The sequence below is a fragment of the Sinohyriopsis cumingii genome, chromosome 9 (assembly GCF_028554795.1).
Source record: "Sinohyriopsis cumingii isolate HCF-2022 chromosome 9, ASM2855479v2, whole genome shotgun sequence".
Taxonomy (NCBI): domain Eukaryota; kingdom Metazoa; phylum Mollusca; class Bivalvia; order Unionida; family Unionidae; genus Sinohyriopsis; species Sinohyriopsis cumingii.
The window spans coordinates 115,960,102-115,975,888 of NC_142969.1; the positions used below are offsets into that span (position 1 = coordinate 115,960,102).

General features: G+C 35.8%; 1 protein-coding gene across 1 annotated transcript in view; it reads right to left on the bottom strand.

Moving 5' to 3' along the window:
• LOC149792517 (uncharacterized) overlaps positions 1 to 15,787 on the bottom strand; it is a 155,811-nt gene that overhangs the window by 134,235 nt on the left and 5,789 nt on the right. Inside the window, exons 2-4 of the mRNA XM_089971138.1 lie at positions 11,945 to 12,084; positions 5,643 to 5,812; positions 1,870 to 2,030 (exon numbers count right to left, since the gene is read on the bottom strand). Coding sequence (XP_089827264.1) covers positions 1,870 to 2,030; positions 5,643 to 5,812; positions 11,945 to 12,084 — 471 coding nt within the window. The remainder of the gene's footprint in view (positions 1 to 1,869; positions 2,031 to 5,642; positions 5,813 to 11,944; positions 12,085 to 15,787) is intronic.

Genomic DNA, 15,787 nt, shown 5'->3' on the forward strand with positions numbered 1-15,787 from the left:
TGCACACTTAACTGACTATTGTAGAACCTGATCTACCATGCTATATATAGTCACAATGCACACGTAACTGACTATTGTAGAACCTGATCTACCATGCTATATATAGCCACAATGCACACTTAACTGACTATTGCAGAACCTGATCTACCATGCTATATATAGTCACAATGCACACTTAACTGACTATTGTAGAACCTGATCTACCAAGCTACCTTAACTGACTATTGTGGAACCTGATCTACCATTGTTTAATGCACCAGCACAGCAGAGTAATATTCGTTTGTTTTGGACTGAAAGCAGAATCAACAGCACTGTCCATAATGGCCCAAATCACCAATAACATTCAAAAATCTCAGATGGCAATTCATTTCAGTAAAAATATAACTTGGGTGATTTTCTGGGAATGTGCTGATTTTTGCACTGAAGCTGCCAGAAACCATTATTGTATCATATTTTCAAGGATGTATAAATAATGCAAGGGATGCAATTCTTAACAAAGGAATATAAAAAATACAATCAGCAACAAAATAAACTGAAATCAGCTTTGAAATTTGTCAAAGAAAGAAGAATATTACAGAAAAATAGAATTTTTAATGGGTATTCACTAAAGCTGAATTTGAGTCAGCTCCTGAATAAAACATTTCACTGTACTACTCTTTGCTGGTCAACTAGGTCAACATACATGTCCACATTTTTCCATGTAACATTTGGCAACAACTTGGAAATTTCTAGTGACAACATATATATGCAATGGCAGATTTTGGACTATAATGCCATACAGAAGCAAATCTGATTGAGTGTTGTACCACAGCCTGCAATGGCAGATTTGGCTGGGTCTATGTCATACAGAAGCAAATCTGGTTGAGTGCTGTACCATAGCTTGCAATGGCAGATTTGGCTGGGTCTATGTCATACAGAAGCAAATCTGGTTGAGTGCTGTACCATAGCTTGCAATGGCAGATTTGGCTGGGTCTATGTCATACAGAAGCAAATCTGGTTGAGTGCTGTATCATAGCTTGCAATGGCAGATTTGGCTGGGTTTATGTCATACAAAAGCAAATCTGACTGATTGTTGTACCACAGCTTGCAATGGCAGATTTGGCTGGGTTTATGTTATACAAAAGCAAATCTGATTGAGTGTTGTACCACAGCTTGCAATGGCAGATTTGGTTGTTGTTGTTGTTCTAGGGTTTAACGCCATTTTTCAGCACAAGATAGGCTATATATGGCGGCCAGTATAACTGGTGGAGGAAGAACCCTGGAAAACCCAGGGAAGAACCACCGACCCACGAGAAGCTACTGGCAGGCTTTCCCACGTACCCACGCTAGCCGAGCTTTGGACTCGAACCCACGCAGACAGAGGTGAGATGGCAGTGATCCGGAACGATGAGCGCTTTAGACCACTCGGCCACTCGGGGCCCCGGCAGATTTGGCTGGGTTTATGTCATACAAAAGCAAATCTGACTGAGTGCTCTACCACAGCTTGCAATGGCAGATCTGGGTCTATGTCATACAGAAGCAAATCTGGTTGAGTGTTGTACCACAGCTTGCAATGGCAGATTTGGCTGGGTCTATGTCATACAGAAGCAAATCTGATTGAGTGTTGTACCACAGCTTGCAATGGCAGATCTGGATCTATGTCATACAGAAGCAAATCTGGTTGAGTGTTGTACCACAGCATGCAATGGCAGATCTGTGTCTATGTCATACAGAAGCAAACCTGGTTGAGTGTTGTACCAAGTCATGCCTACAGCATCGGTACATGGATCAAGAATATATCATTGCCTATGTAGCCTATGATGAATGAATAACACATTTTCAAAAGCTCCAGGTCTTCAAGTTTCAAAAGAAAATGGAAATCATACATACGCATACATATTCATGATCTGTGCTGGACTGCAGAAACCACACTGGCTACCATTATACCCAGCAAGAGTATCCTGGATTGGATGCAGCCCACTGCGTTGGTTACCTAGACCCTCAATTGTGGTTATCTCCCAACCATCACATAGAAACACTGGACACAGACACTACAGAGAAAATAGCATAAAATAAAAATTCAAAAAATAAGCCTACTTCAAAACCAAGCCCACCAAAAACAATGAGTCCCTTGAAAGGACTGATGCTCTACTGACTGAGAAGAATTTCCATGAATTCATGATCACCATTTCCTCCTTGTAACTCCTCAGTGTTAAAATCATTCTTTAATATTCTTCTGCAATAACATACTGGAAATAAGATTGGCACTATTTTCATTTACAACCAAGTAGACATCATAATAAGTTTTCTGTTGAAAATCCCACAGCAATATTACTTTCCTTACTTTTCATTCAGGACAATGAGTAGCAGAAACAGGATTTCCAAGATGGCTACTGTGATAGCCACATTGGACTTCAGATTGGCACTATTTTCATTCAGGACCAACCAGGCATCCCAAGAAATCTTTTAGTGAAAATCCCATGCTGATATGACCATCCATTCAAGATGGCTGATGTGTCAGCCATATTAGACATTTACACTTAGGATAAACTAAACATTACAAGAAGTCTTCTGGTGAAAACACCATGGCAACATGAATTTCTGTTCGTTGGAGTTGTAGCAATAACAAGAATTTCAAGATGGCTCCTGTGATGGTCACATTTGATGTCAGGTTGGCACTATTTTCATCTAAGACCAGCTAGACAAGTCTTTTTCCAGCGAAAATCCCATGTCGATATGACCATCCATTCAGGGAAGTAGATTTTCAAGAAGGCCAACTGTTTTGCCCACACTAGATGTCTGAGTTGCACCATTTACATTTAGGACCAGCTACCATATGGTGAATGTGTGAAAAGTTCATAACAATCTGACAAGTAGTTTAAGATCAGTAGCTATTACAAACTTGTTCTAATGGACAGATGGACAACAGACCATCTCCTAAGCTGTTCTGGTCTATGTCCAGTAGAACCGAAATAGCTGTCATAAGATGCTTTCTGTGTGAACAACTTCTTCATGAAAATAAGTCGTCAATGTTATTTATTATTTATCTTAAATGCATATAAGTTAACTTGCAGAAAGAAACGTACATTTTTTCATAGAAGCAACACATTAAAAATGTCAAGATCTAACTGTACAATCATGTACCAATTAATTAAGAAATAACCTGCTCTCTACCATTGCTCAATTGGAAAGAGTGAATTTAAAAACTCTTTTATGACTTGTCAAATATATTAATAATTTTCCAATCTGCTGATAGTTTTACTTAAAATATGAGTATCTCGAAAGTAAATCATCAAAAAACGTTAGACTGAACTAATATAAATAATGACCAACAGATTCTGCAGATTTTTTTATTCTTAAAGGTAGATGATTAAAAATGAGCTCTCCCAACCTGATTATGTAAAGTAAATACTAAATTTTAATTTTTAATCCTAAAAATAATGAATTTTAAATCAAGATATCAGTTCTTCTCATCCATTTTCTTTTATCAAAACTTATTTTTAATTAAAGTATAGACACCATGTCCTATGACATCATCATTTTGCTGATCATGTTTTATGTCGACACCAGAAATAATAATGAAGGAAAAATATATCAAATATAAGAAGCACAAGACAAAACCTATTTTATTTTAACCTTTGAGTACATCTGAATGTGTGATAAAGATAACATCCAACACAATAATTTTTAACCATAACATTTGTGACAAAATTGGGCACCAGGTACATGTCTAGAATTTTCATTATACTAAAGTTCCAACTAGACAATGCCACTGCAAATATAAAAGCTGGACAATAATATATTAAAATAATGTTAAATGTTTTACCTAAATCAATAACATTAATTCTTCTCAAACTGAAATTTAATTTTTAAATCAGTTTCTACTAACAGGTTATTGATCAAAGCCTTAGCATGGCAGATAACCAAAACTATAAATTTACAGGCTATCCAAGGGAATGAATGAATGAATGATTAGGATTTTTAACATAGCTTTAACAATTTTTCAGTGATATCGCTATGATGTCTGCAGTGTGGTAGTTTATAGTGACGTCTAGCACTGGGACATCATGCCGCAGACATGTGGCATGAAGTCCCACCCAGTCACATTATCCTGACACCATACCAACCAGTCCTAACACTAACCTCTTAATGCTGAGCGCCTAGTGAGGCAGCTGTTAGTACCATTTTTGTAAGTCTTTGGTATGACTCGGCCTGGGTTCGAAACCCATGACCTCCCGCTTCCAAGGTGGACACTCTAACCACTAGGCCACCGGAGCGATCTACACACATAGTCAATATACAACAATACACAATCCAAAAGATGATAATCACTCTAAAAGAACAAGAATCCCAAGAAGGGACTTGTGCTTCTCTGTCCAAAAAGAATTTCCATGAATCTAAGAAAAGACAGTTTCATCTTTTAACTGCTGATTACTGAAACCATCTCGGATATTCATGATTTATAAAAAGATTTTCAAGATGGCAGCTTTATAACAAGATTTTCATGACGGCAGCTTTATAACAAGATTTTCAAGATGGCAGCGTTAATATCCGTACTTGATTTCAGATCATCCCCATTTTCAACCAAATTTGACATTATGAAAAGTCTTTTGATAAAAACTCCCAATTTATGATTTTTCATTTATGAGCAGCAATAACAAGATTTTCTTGATGACTACCACTGCATTAAGATTGGCATAATTTTCATCAGGATGAACTAGACATCATATATTGTCCTTTCAATGAAAACTCTATGTCAATATGATCATCTGTCTAGGAATAGTGACAATAAGGCTGCCTTATTTGGGGTCAGATTAGCACCATTCTCATTTAGGATCAACTAGATATCATAAATCATCTTGTGAAAGCCCCCTTTCAATATATAATTTTCCCTTTAGGAGAAGCAGCTAAAACAAGATTTTCAAAATGGCAGCCTTATTGGAAGTCAGACCAGTACTTTTCCATTTAGCACCAACTATACTTCACATGTAGTCTGCTTTGAAAATCCCAAGTCAATTTGAATTTCTATTTAGGAGTAGTGATAAGAAGATTTGGCATGTCAGATCAGTGCCAATTTCATCGAGGAAAAATTAGATATGATGATAAATATTTTGTATTTTAAAAAAAACATACTGATAAGACCATCCATTAGAAGGAGTATCAACAGTAAGATTTCCAAGCTGATCACACTGGATGTGAGAACAGCACTATTTTAATTTATGACCAACCAGGCCTAGGGACGTGTAAAGCACCATGTCATTTCTTTCAACAATTAAGAGTAGCAATAACAAATTTGAGATAAAAGGCAATCAGATGAAAGATGATACATAACAGACTATACTGAGCTAATAAAATAAAATAACAATCACCGACCTATTTTTAATATGCTGCTGATTTGCTATTTTTAGAAACTTCCCAATTTCCAAATAAAACATTATAATGGAAACAGCAAACATTCCCATTTATGAATTACTACCTCCTTTTGTATGACAGGTCACTTACGGCAACAATTAATGGCCTAAAGTCCAAAGCAATGGGAATGGAGTGAAACTGGATTTAAACCAATACCAATCACAGAAGCTGTTACTTATTAGTGGGTTACTTCAATGAAAATGACTGCTACTTTACCAAATCAATAATAAGATTGGTGCTAAACTACGTACTGAGTTAATAGCATAACTCTTCCTCTCCTCCGAGACTGGCTCATAAAGCTTGGTTTCTACAACACACATTCCACAACCTCCCTCTCGACACAAAAACTTTGTTCCCATAGAAATCCGCTGTTCTCTGAGGAAGTCGGCCAGAGTAGTTGTGAGATCCACATCATTTCCAACTGGAAACAAAAGAATAAGATGTTCAAAATAATAGTAAAATCTCTTGCCCTGCAGTTTGGAGTTGTTTTGATAATAAAGACTGATAAAAAATCTCTTGCCCTGCAGTGTGTTGTTTTGATATCAAAGATTGATAAAATCCTCTGCTCTTCAGTTTGGATGGAGTTGTTTTGATATGAAAGATTGATAAAATCTCTTGCCCTACAGTGTGTTGTTTTGATATTAAAGATTGACAAAATCATTTGCCCTACAGTTTGGAGTTGTTTTGATATTAAAGACTGATAAAAAATCTCTTGACCTGCAGTGTGTTTTGATATTAAAGACTGATACAAAATCTCTTGCCCTGCAGTTTGGAGTTGTTTTGATATTAAAGACTGATACAAAATCTCTTGCCCTGCAGTTTGGAGAAAGTTGTTTTGATATCAAGAAGTGATAAATCCTTCGCCCAGCAGTGACTTGTTGTATGGTACATGTGGAATTTTACAAAAATTGCCTGAAATTTGACACAGAATATTAACACTGGATTCTTGAGCAATTTCATCAAGAAAAAAATATATATCTGGGCCACAAGATGCCAAGAATATTATTGTACTACCCCCTATATATCAAAATTGATTTTATACTTTTAAAAAATGCAGTGGAAACAGATGCGTCTTATTAGAGGTGCATGGTACTACCAGTATACCATATTACTGTGGTATTTTTCTCCGTGGTATGTACCATATTATATTTTCACTACACCAGTACTTCGGTACATGTAGTTTCCATCAAGAAAGATTGTACAGAAATTCCACCAATTTAATCATATTTTAAGTATCTTTTCACTTTTCATGCAAAAATAATTAAAAAATTATTAATGTCTTTACAAACATTTGTTATAAACTAACTCTTGACTATAACAAATTAAAGTTATATTTTTAAACCTTAAATCACATGTATAAACTCATCATGTATGTCAAATGTTATGTATGCCTTGTCATGTATGCCTTGTCACATATGTCATGTATGCCCCGTCTTGTATGCCTTGTCTCGTATGCCATGCATGCCCTGTCATGTAAGCCAATGCCATGTATGACTTGTCACGTTTGTCATGTATGCCCTGTCATGTATGACTTGTCATGTTTGTCATGTATGCCCTGTCATGTATGCCTTGTCATGTTTGTCATGTATGCCCTGTCATGTATGCCTAATGTCATGTATGCCTTGTCATGTATGTCATGTATGCCTAATGTCATGTATATGCACTATCATGTATGCCTTTTCATGTATGCCATCACAGTGGCCGGTGTGATTTTGTGCTGGATATTTAGGCCAAATCAAACTTTTGGAAAAATTTTGGGTTAAAAAGAAACATATTTTTTGTTAGTTTATGTGAACGTGCTAAGTACACGCATTCCTTTGTAAGACAAATAATCATCGTAATCTTTCAGAAGAGTAGCTGTTTTCTGTTTTAATTTAAAGCAATTTCTTAAATCCAATAAAATATTTTATTCTTTGTTTTGTCAGTATGTTACTGACCCTCTCTGATACATATCTTAATAAGGTGTTGACATCCAACTCCAAGTTTCAATTTCTATTACAATAACAGCATAGCTACTAAATTATAGGCTTCAGTGTCAATATTTCCTATCTTCATCATTATGCCCTCTTATGACAGTGTTTTAACAGGGTGTCAGCTATAGTGTAAGTTACTGTCCTGCTTGTTAAATAAATAAAATTATAAAAAGTTAACTACTGAAACATTTCACAATCAATCATCATTAGTAATATGGTTCTATTTAATTTCCTTGAATGCACAAAATCATTACATTCAGGGAAAATCGATAAAACCATATTACATAGTTCCCATGCTTTTCTAAAGATAAATTTCCAGGTCAATTCCAGGTTTTTTTTCCAGGATGAAATTAATTTTTTCAAGGTTCACAAATGACCATACATGTTAGATTATAAAACATGCATTTTCTAAATCTAAAGATGTTTCTATTTCAAGACTCCAAAACATCAAAGTCAGAAAAGATTATCATGTACAAAACCACAAAATGTACCACACAAAACAAGTTCGACTATATTCCAATAAATTGGCATGTAAAGTCATTTCAATGTACAGAATAAAATTTCTAACTTTGCTGAACTGCCTTATGATGCTATGAGGAAACAATATAATGAACATAAATTAGTTTTGTTTCTTTTCAAACCTTTAATTCTAAAGAATTCTATCACAATATACATGTATTTGCATGTTGTTTCCTATCAATGTATGAAGAACAAATAAAGCAATAAAAGCCAAGTATTAGAATCTTATCTTCTAACAAAAAAATATTTAACCCTAAATTTATCTGTGCCGATAAAATCCCAAACAAGAGTTTTCAAAACAACCTCAATTCCTTAAGACCATTTGATTAAAAATCCATCATTTAAAAAAACATTTGCAAAAGGGTAGATTTAAATTTTGACAAAAGACTTTCAAAATTATATATTGTTGCATAAAACAAGGACTAAAATTTCTGTAAAATCAACTGTTCTTCTTCTAATTTGATAAACCAGTCCCCAAACCTGTATTGATAATCCACTGTTTTATAATATATAATACAAGGGACGACAATTTCCCATTTCTCCTGTGTTCTAATTAAGATGTGAAACTAATGCTTCAAGTTACATGTCACTGTGTAATAGTTTCGCACCAAAGTTCAGCTCTGAGATTTGTTGTTGTTGTTGAAGGATTTAACGCCATTTTTCAGCACACGATAGGCTATACATGGCGGCCAGTATTAATGGTGGAGGAAGAACCCAGGAAATCCCCGGAAAGAACCATCGATCCACGAGAAGCTACTGGCAAGCTTTCTCACATATCCACATTGGCCGAATCCAAGACTCGAAACCACGCAGACAGAGGTGAGATGACAGTGATCCGTAACGGAGAGCGCTTTAGACCACTCAGCCACTCGGGGCCCCTGCTCAGAGATTTGACATTTTGGACAACAAATTTGGCTTAAAATGAACAGCAGTCCATTTTATTATCTGGGTCCATGTTAATGTTCTTGTACGAAAATTCATAAATAGGAAAATTCAGAAAGAGCATACAATTCTCAGTGTATTTATTTTGAGAACAATCTATGTCACAGTCTTATTCATCAAGCAACAAGCACATCAACATGGTAGTCACATGATACAATAAAACTCCTGTAGTTGTTCATGGAATAAATATAGAAGTTTGTGTTCTTTCGTTTTTGTATTTTTATTACAACCAGTATACAACTTTCATTTAATGTTTTATTTTTTCTGCACCATTTGAAAATGCGGGTTGTGAGATTTGTGTACTCATGTGACTAGCAAAGTAAATCCGAGTACCACGTCAAATTTCATCAATGCCATATTTTGTCTTGTCTTTCAGCAGATTAAAGACCTAAGGATTTTAACACCCTCAATTTCTGAGAAAATAAAAAAAATTCACATCGATTTCATACAAGTATGACTTGATTTAACTTATAATTTAACAAGGCCAAATGGTAAGCAGCTAAGCTTTGCCGTCACCATGTTGGCCTCTTGTGATGCTAGATTGGTTTTCATACCTTCCATGTAAGACAAAATACAGATATTGAGCTGTGTGTGAAAACAATCTACTAAACAAATCTAATGCACTGAGCGTTTGGATTGACTCAACAAATATGTTTATGGCAAGCACCCTAATGATCCATACGTCAACCTCCGAATAGTCTGGTTAGAACTTGATAAATTAACTATGGATTAGTTCATTTACGACTCAATTATGTAATTGCTTCAGGTGTCAAATGGTGGTGGAAAATTCCCAGGATATTCCCTGACTTTCATAAATATTTTCACAATTCAAGGACTTTTCACGGTCGGGAAATTTTTTTCATTTCTCCAGACTTTTTCTCAATTTCCTGGTAGCATGGGAACCCTGATATTATCATAAATCTTACTTATTATATTTATTACCATCCTTTTATTTCACTGAATTTTCATTCTGTCGTCTTCACCTTTTGAATACAACAATTCTTTATTTCTGTTCATGTATTGATCTTTTGTTTCTAAATTTTTATCCTTATAACTTGTTAGAGAACAAATACATAAGCAGGATTCTGTTTCAGAAAACTGAAGATCCAAGGCTAGCATTTGCATTATATGATGTGCTGGAAGTGCTCAGAGATTTTGGGCTATACAAGTGTCAGAAAATGTGTGCGAGCTAGTCTGTTACTGTTTTGTGTGATAGCTAATGTGACATGTCATATAATGTGTGAGAGCTAGTATATGACTGTCTTGTGTGACAGCTAATGTGACAGGTTATATAATGTGTGAGAGCTAGTCTGTGACTGTCTTGTGTTAGAGCTAATGTGATGTCATATAATGTGTGAGAATTAGTCTGTGACTGTCTTGTGTTACAGCTAATGTGACAGTTCATATGTGATAGCCAATGTGACACGTCAGATAATGTGAATAGAAATGTAAATATTTTCAGAAATTTCAACCGGGTACCCATTAATCATAACGATCAATTACCCAGGTACCCAATCAAATGGAAATTGTATTAAATGCCAACCACCAAGAGAGTTATAAGCATAAAAAGTGAAATCTGAGCATAAAAAGAGCAATCTATATATTAAATGCCATAATTACAGAAAACTGCAAGAAAGACTTCAGTATTGTGTGTATTTATTTTTGCTGCTTACCTGTATCTGCACTTAATTTGTCACAAATCAACTTTTTTTAATGCATAAGTCTACATGTCAGCTGGAACTTTTGCGAATAGTTGTAAAATCCACAAATGATGACTGTCATAGAATCCTTGACCTGCCATGGTTCATCCCTTAATGACGTCTGGTGCAACTTGTTCTTATATTTAACAAAATCCCTCTCCGCTAACATTTGTCAGTCCCATAACATCTAACAGTCACATCGATACAGCCTGTTTTTTTAGACTGGTCAGCTACATATGTAGTATCAAAATAGGATGAATCTATGACAAGTGGTTTCAAATTCAAGAATACCATTTTCTTGGAACTGTTTCAAGTAAAATTAATGCAAAAGTTACCATATTTACACATGCTGTCAATTTTGATCAGATTATTTTTTCTCTCAGTGTTATTAAAAAATAAAGACTTCCCTTATATTTACATATTTCAGTGAAAAATTTCATTTCGTATAGTTGTCCATTTGTTCATTTTTTTCCTAACATGGTAAAAGAAATGCATGTTAAGGTAACCAAGTTTTCTGAATTGCCTTTGCTGTTACAAAAATATCTGACTTGGGTTTCCTGCTAATACAAAAAAAAAACCAAAGTCCATTGAACAAACATGTGAACAGCAGCCCTGACTTAAATCGTTAATACCTTCTCCAGGGCCACAAACTTGAGGGAAAAATGACATTAATTAAACTGGACATTTATACTGTGCTGTCTTTTATCTGAATTGTAGTACTATTTAAATTTTATTTTGTAATATTTCTTAATCAGTACTTACTGGTGCTGTCGATATAAGGTACTGACCCAGGTAATGTCATCAGAATCTCAAAAAATGGCACAGGAACCATGGACAGGCATGAAGTTAGGATGGTCTAACTTTAAATATCAGCTATTCTTAAATAGGTCACGCGAGAAAGGAGAGAAGTGTCCTCCCATGTATCATTATACAGTACACGTATGAAAAGTAAATTGTAAGCAGCCATATGAGCCAGTGATGTGCACGTGACATGAACCTCGAACTGTAATTGTTATTCTATGCCTCGATCTAAACTCGGAATACTTTTTTTTCAGGGTACCTGTTTGCTCATTTTATTACCTGGATTATTATTAATGGGCAGGTACCTGTGTACCCATTGAAATCTTTAAATAAGAGAGCTAGTCTGTGACTGTCTTGTGTGACAGCTAATGTGACACATCATATAATGTGTGAGATCTAGTCTGTGACTGTCTTGTGTGATAGCTAATGTGACAGGTCATATAATGTGTGAGAGCTAGTCTGTGACTTCTTGTGTGACAGCTAATGTGATATGTAATATAATGTGTGAGAGCTAGCCAGTGACTGTCTTATGTGACAGCTAATGTGACATGTTAGATAATGTGTGAGAGCTAGCCTGTGATAAAGCATAATCATGCAATAAGATATTCAAAAAGTTACCAGAGTACTGTTTTCCATTAACAGTGAATGAAACTGTTGACCTGATCTGAGATACTGGACGGAATTTGAAGAAATGTCCGCAAGCTTGACATGTTGCTGCATAAACACCATCCGTTAGTTGTCCTTGTGTTGGCACATGACTGCAAGAAAAAAAAGTCACTGGAAATAGACTGTTAACAAACTAGGATCTTTAATAAAGATCACAAATAAGGGAAAATTTAATTTCTACTGAAACAAAATACGTTTCACAATTTTTATCACTTTAATATAGATGGTGGCAAGAATTTTGTCATGGGATTTGTTAGATGATAAGGTTTGGCTTTTAAACAATCTCTGATATTTAATACTGCTTCGCAAAAAATATTTTAATCAATATTTAAACTTATGGTTCATTGTTCAATGGGTCTTTAAATTTGTGGTTCATTGTTCAATGGGTCTTTAAATTTGTGGTTCATTGTTCAATGGGTCTTTAAATTTGTGGTTCATTGTTCAATGGGTCTTTAAATTTGTGGTTCATTGTTCAATGGGTCTTTAAGTTTGTGGTTCATTTTTCAATGGGTCTTTAAATATGTGGTTCATTTTTCAATGGGTCTTTGAACTTGTGGTTCATTGTTCAATGGGTCTTTAAACTTGTGGTTCATTTTTCATGGGGTCTTTAAACTTGAGGTTCATTGTTCAATGGGTCTTTGAACTTGTGGTTCATTGTACACTGGGTCTTTGAACTTGTGGTTCACTGTTCAATGGGTCTTTAAACTTGTGGTTAGTTTTTTATTGGGTCTTGAAATTTGTGTTTCTAGCAACCAAAACATCAATAAAACTTGGCAACCCATGAAAAAAATTAGTGAAAAAGTGTTACATGAAAAATTAACCTCCTGCAGCTGCTGCCAATATAAACTATTGTATAACAGCTACAACATTCTAATGGCTCACTAACCAATCTAATGATCTAACTGGCTCTGAGCCGTGATTTTTTTCTCTTTTACTTCAATAATTTTTTTCAATTCCAGTTTGTTCTGCACAGCAAATGGTAATGAGGTGTGTTATGCTACTTCAAACGGTTTTCAAACACTTTGTGCACAAAACGAATCAGTTCCTTTCAGCTACATTTAAGGTTGCTAAAATGAAAATTCACTTAGCTACAGATACTGATTTCATTTGCAATGCTGTGCAGAATAAAATATAATATAATGGATACAATAGTGTTCTTTTAAACAATAAGTCAGAGCAATATTTTATTTAAGCTATTTGTGTAATGGAATTTCACCACCACCACCACCCCAAAAAGCACCTCCACTCTCCTATCGTTAATAATGACATGCCTGCTCACTAAACACTGCCTTAACAAAATAGTATGCAGCACAACTTATGGGAACATCACACCATGCACAATAAATATTGGCAGTTCATACTGACAATGTTAGCTGAAGCTCACACAGACAGTAAAGGCAGAAGTTCGTCCAGACAGTAGTGGCATAATTTCATACAGACAGCATTAGCAGAAGTTCATCCAGACAGTACTAGCAGAATTTCATACAGACAGTACTGGCAAAATTTCATCCAGATAGTACTCCTCTGGTGGTCTAGTGGTTAGAATGTCCACCTCGTATGCAGGAGGGCCCCGAGTGGCCGAGTGGTCTAAAGTGCTTGCCGTTAAGGATCACTGCCATCTCACCTCTGTCTGTGTGAGTTCGAGTCCAGCCTCGGCTAACGTTGGTACGTGAGAAAGCCCGCCAGTAGCTTCTCGTGGGTCGGTGGTTCTTCCCGGGGTTTTCCAGGGTTCTTCCTCCACCAATTATACTGGCCGCCATGTATAGCCTATCTTGTGCTGAAAATGGCGTTAAACCCTACAACTACAACAACATCGTATGCAGGAGGTTGTGGGTTCAATCCCCGGTCAAGTCATACCAAAGACTTACAAAAATGGTACTAACAGCTGCCTCACTTGGTGCTTAGCATTAAGAGGTTAGTGTTAGAACTGGTCAGCCTGGTGTCAGGATAATGTGGCTGGGTGGGACATCATGATACATGTCTGGGGCGGCATGATGCCCCAGTGCTAGACATCACTATAAACTGTCACACTGCAGACATTGTAACGATATGACTGAAAAACTGTAAAAGCTATGTTAAGAATCCAAATCAGTACTGACAGAATTTCATACAGACAGTACTGGCATAATTTCATACAGACAGTACTGGCAGAATCTCATACAGACAGTACTGACAGAATTTCATCCAGACAGTACTGACAGAATTTTATACAGACAGTAAGGGCAGAATTTCATACAGACAGTACTGTCAGAATTTCATTCAGACAGTAAGGGCCAAATTTCATCCAGACAATACTGGCAGAAATTCAAACAGACAGCATTGGCAGAATTTCATACAGACAGCATTGGCAGAATTTCATACAGACAGTACTGACAGAATTTCATACAGACAGCATTGGCAGAATGTCATCCAGACCATACTGGTAGAAATTCACACAGACAGCATTGGCAGAATTTCATATATACAGAACTAGCAGAATTTCATTCAGACAGTACTGGCACAAGTTCACACAGACAGTATTGTCTGAAATTCACACAGACAGCATTGTCAGAATTTCATACAGACAGTACTGGCAGAAATTCACACAGACAGCATTGTCTGAAATTCACACAGACAGCATTGTCAGAAATTCACACAGACAGCATTGTCAGAATTTCACACAGACAGTACCGGCAGAAATTCACACAGACAGCATTGTCAGAAGTTCACACAGGCAGTACACCTCTCCCTCAATAATTCATGCATAACGGGGTCCATAAACACAGACAGTACTATAAGCGAGGCGTGAGTTACCGAGGGACCTCCAAAATTGAAAAAATATAGCTTTGACATTGAGAAAACCTGGGGTGGGTGGGGGGAGCGGCGTTAGGGAACTGGGTTGTTTATTGACTGAATCCTCATTGTACAATCACTTCAATAACAATTTTTAATAACATGCTTTTCTAATGAAACTGTTCGTCAATCTCTTTAAATAACATTTAATTTCAAAAATGTCCAAAATATGATAACTCGTTCCAACCATGCTACATGTCTGCGGCATAATGCACAGTGCTAGACATCACTATAAACTGCCACACTGCAGACATTGCAGCAATATGACTGAAAAATTGTAAAAGCTATGCTAAAAATCCAAATCACACACACAATTATGATTATCACTGTTCTAACTTGCCACAGCTTTTCATTCTAAAACTATAATCCTAAATATTTCACAATGGATGAGCATTAGCAATCTGATGACTTGGACATTGGAAACCCAATAATACATGCATAATGTTCTGAAATATTGCAAGGGAGTATAGTTTTGGGGGATCCTACCTTATGGTTCAGACTGCAACATTTTTCACAGAGGGAGTCCTGGACTGCAACTTTCAAAATCTACTGGAGAACCTTTCTTATGAGTACATGTTGATATTAATAATAATCGACACTGAAATGTCACTTAGATAATGAGTCTCTGTTGACTGTGTTTGGATTAAAACATCGTTTAAATTTTATTTTAATTACCATGACATATATATAGAAATCTACACAACGCAATGACTTAAATGTGAGTTTCATGCAATTTTAGCAAAACAAGTACCTTGAAGTGATTATTCCAATTTGCATGCAGAACAGGAAAAAATAAATATTTTTGCAAACTGCAAAACACTAATTTTATTAGTATTAAGTATATCCAATTATCTTGCTGTACCATGAAAGAATTATTGCTTTTTTAAATACACTTCAAGTTCTTTGTTAATAGAAGAAAGATGATCAATTAGAATGGAGTAAATAAATGTAGTTCCTATACCT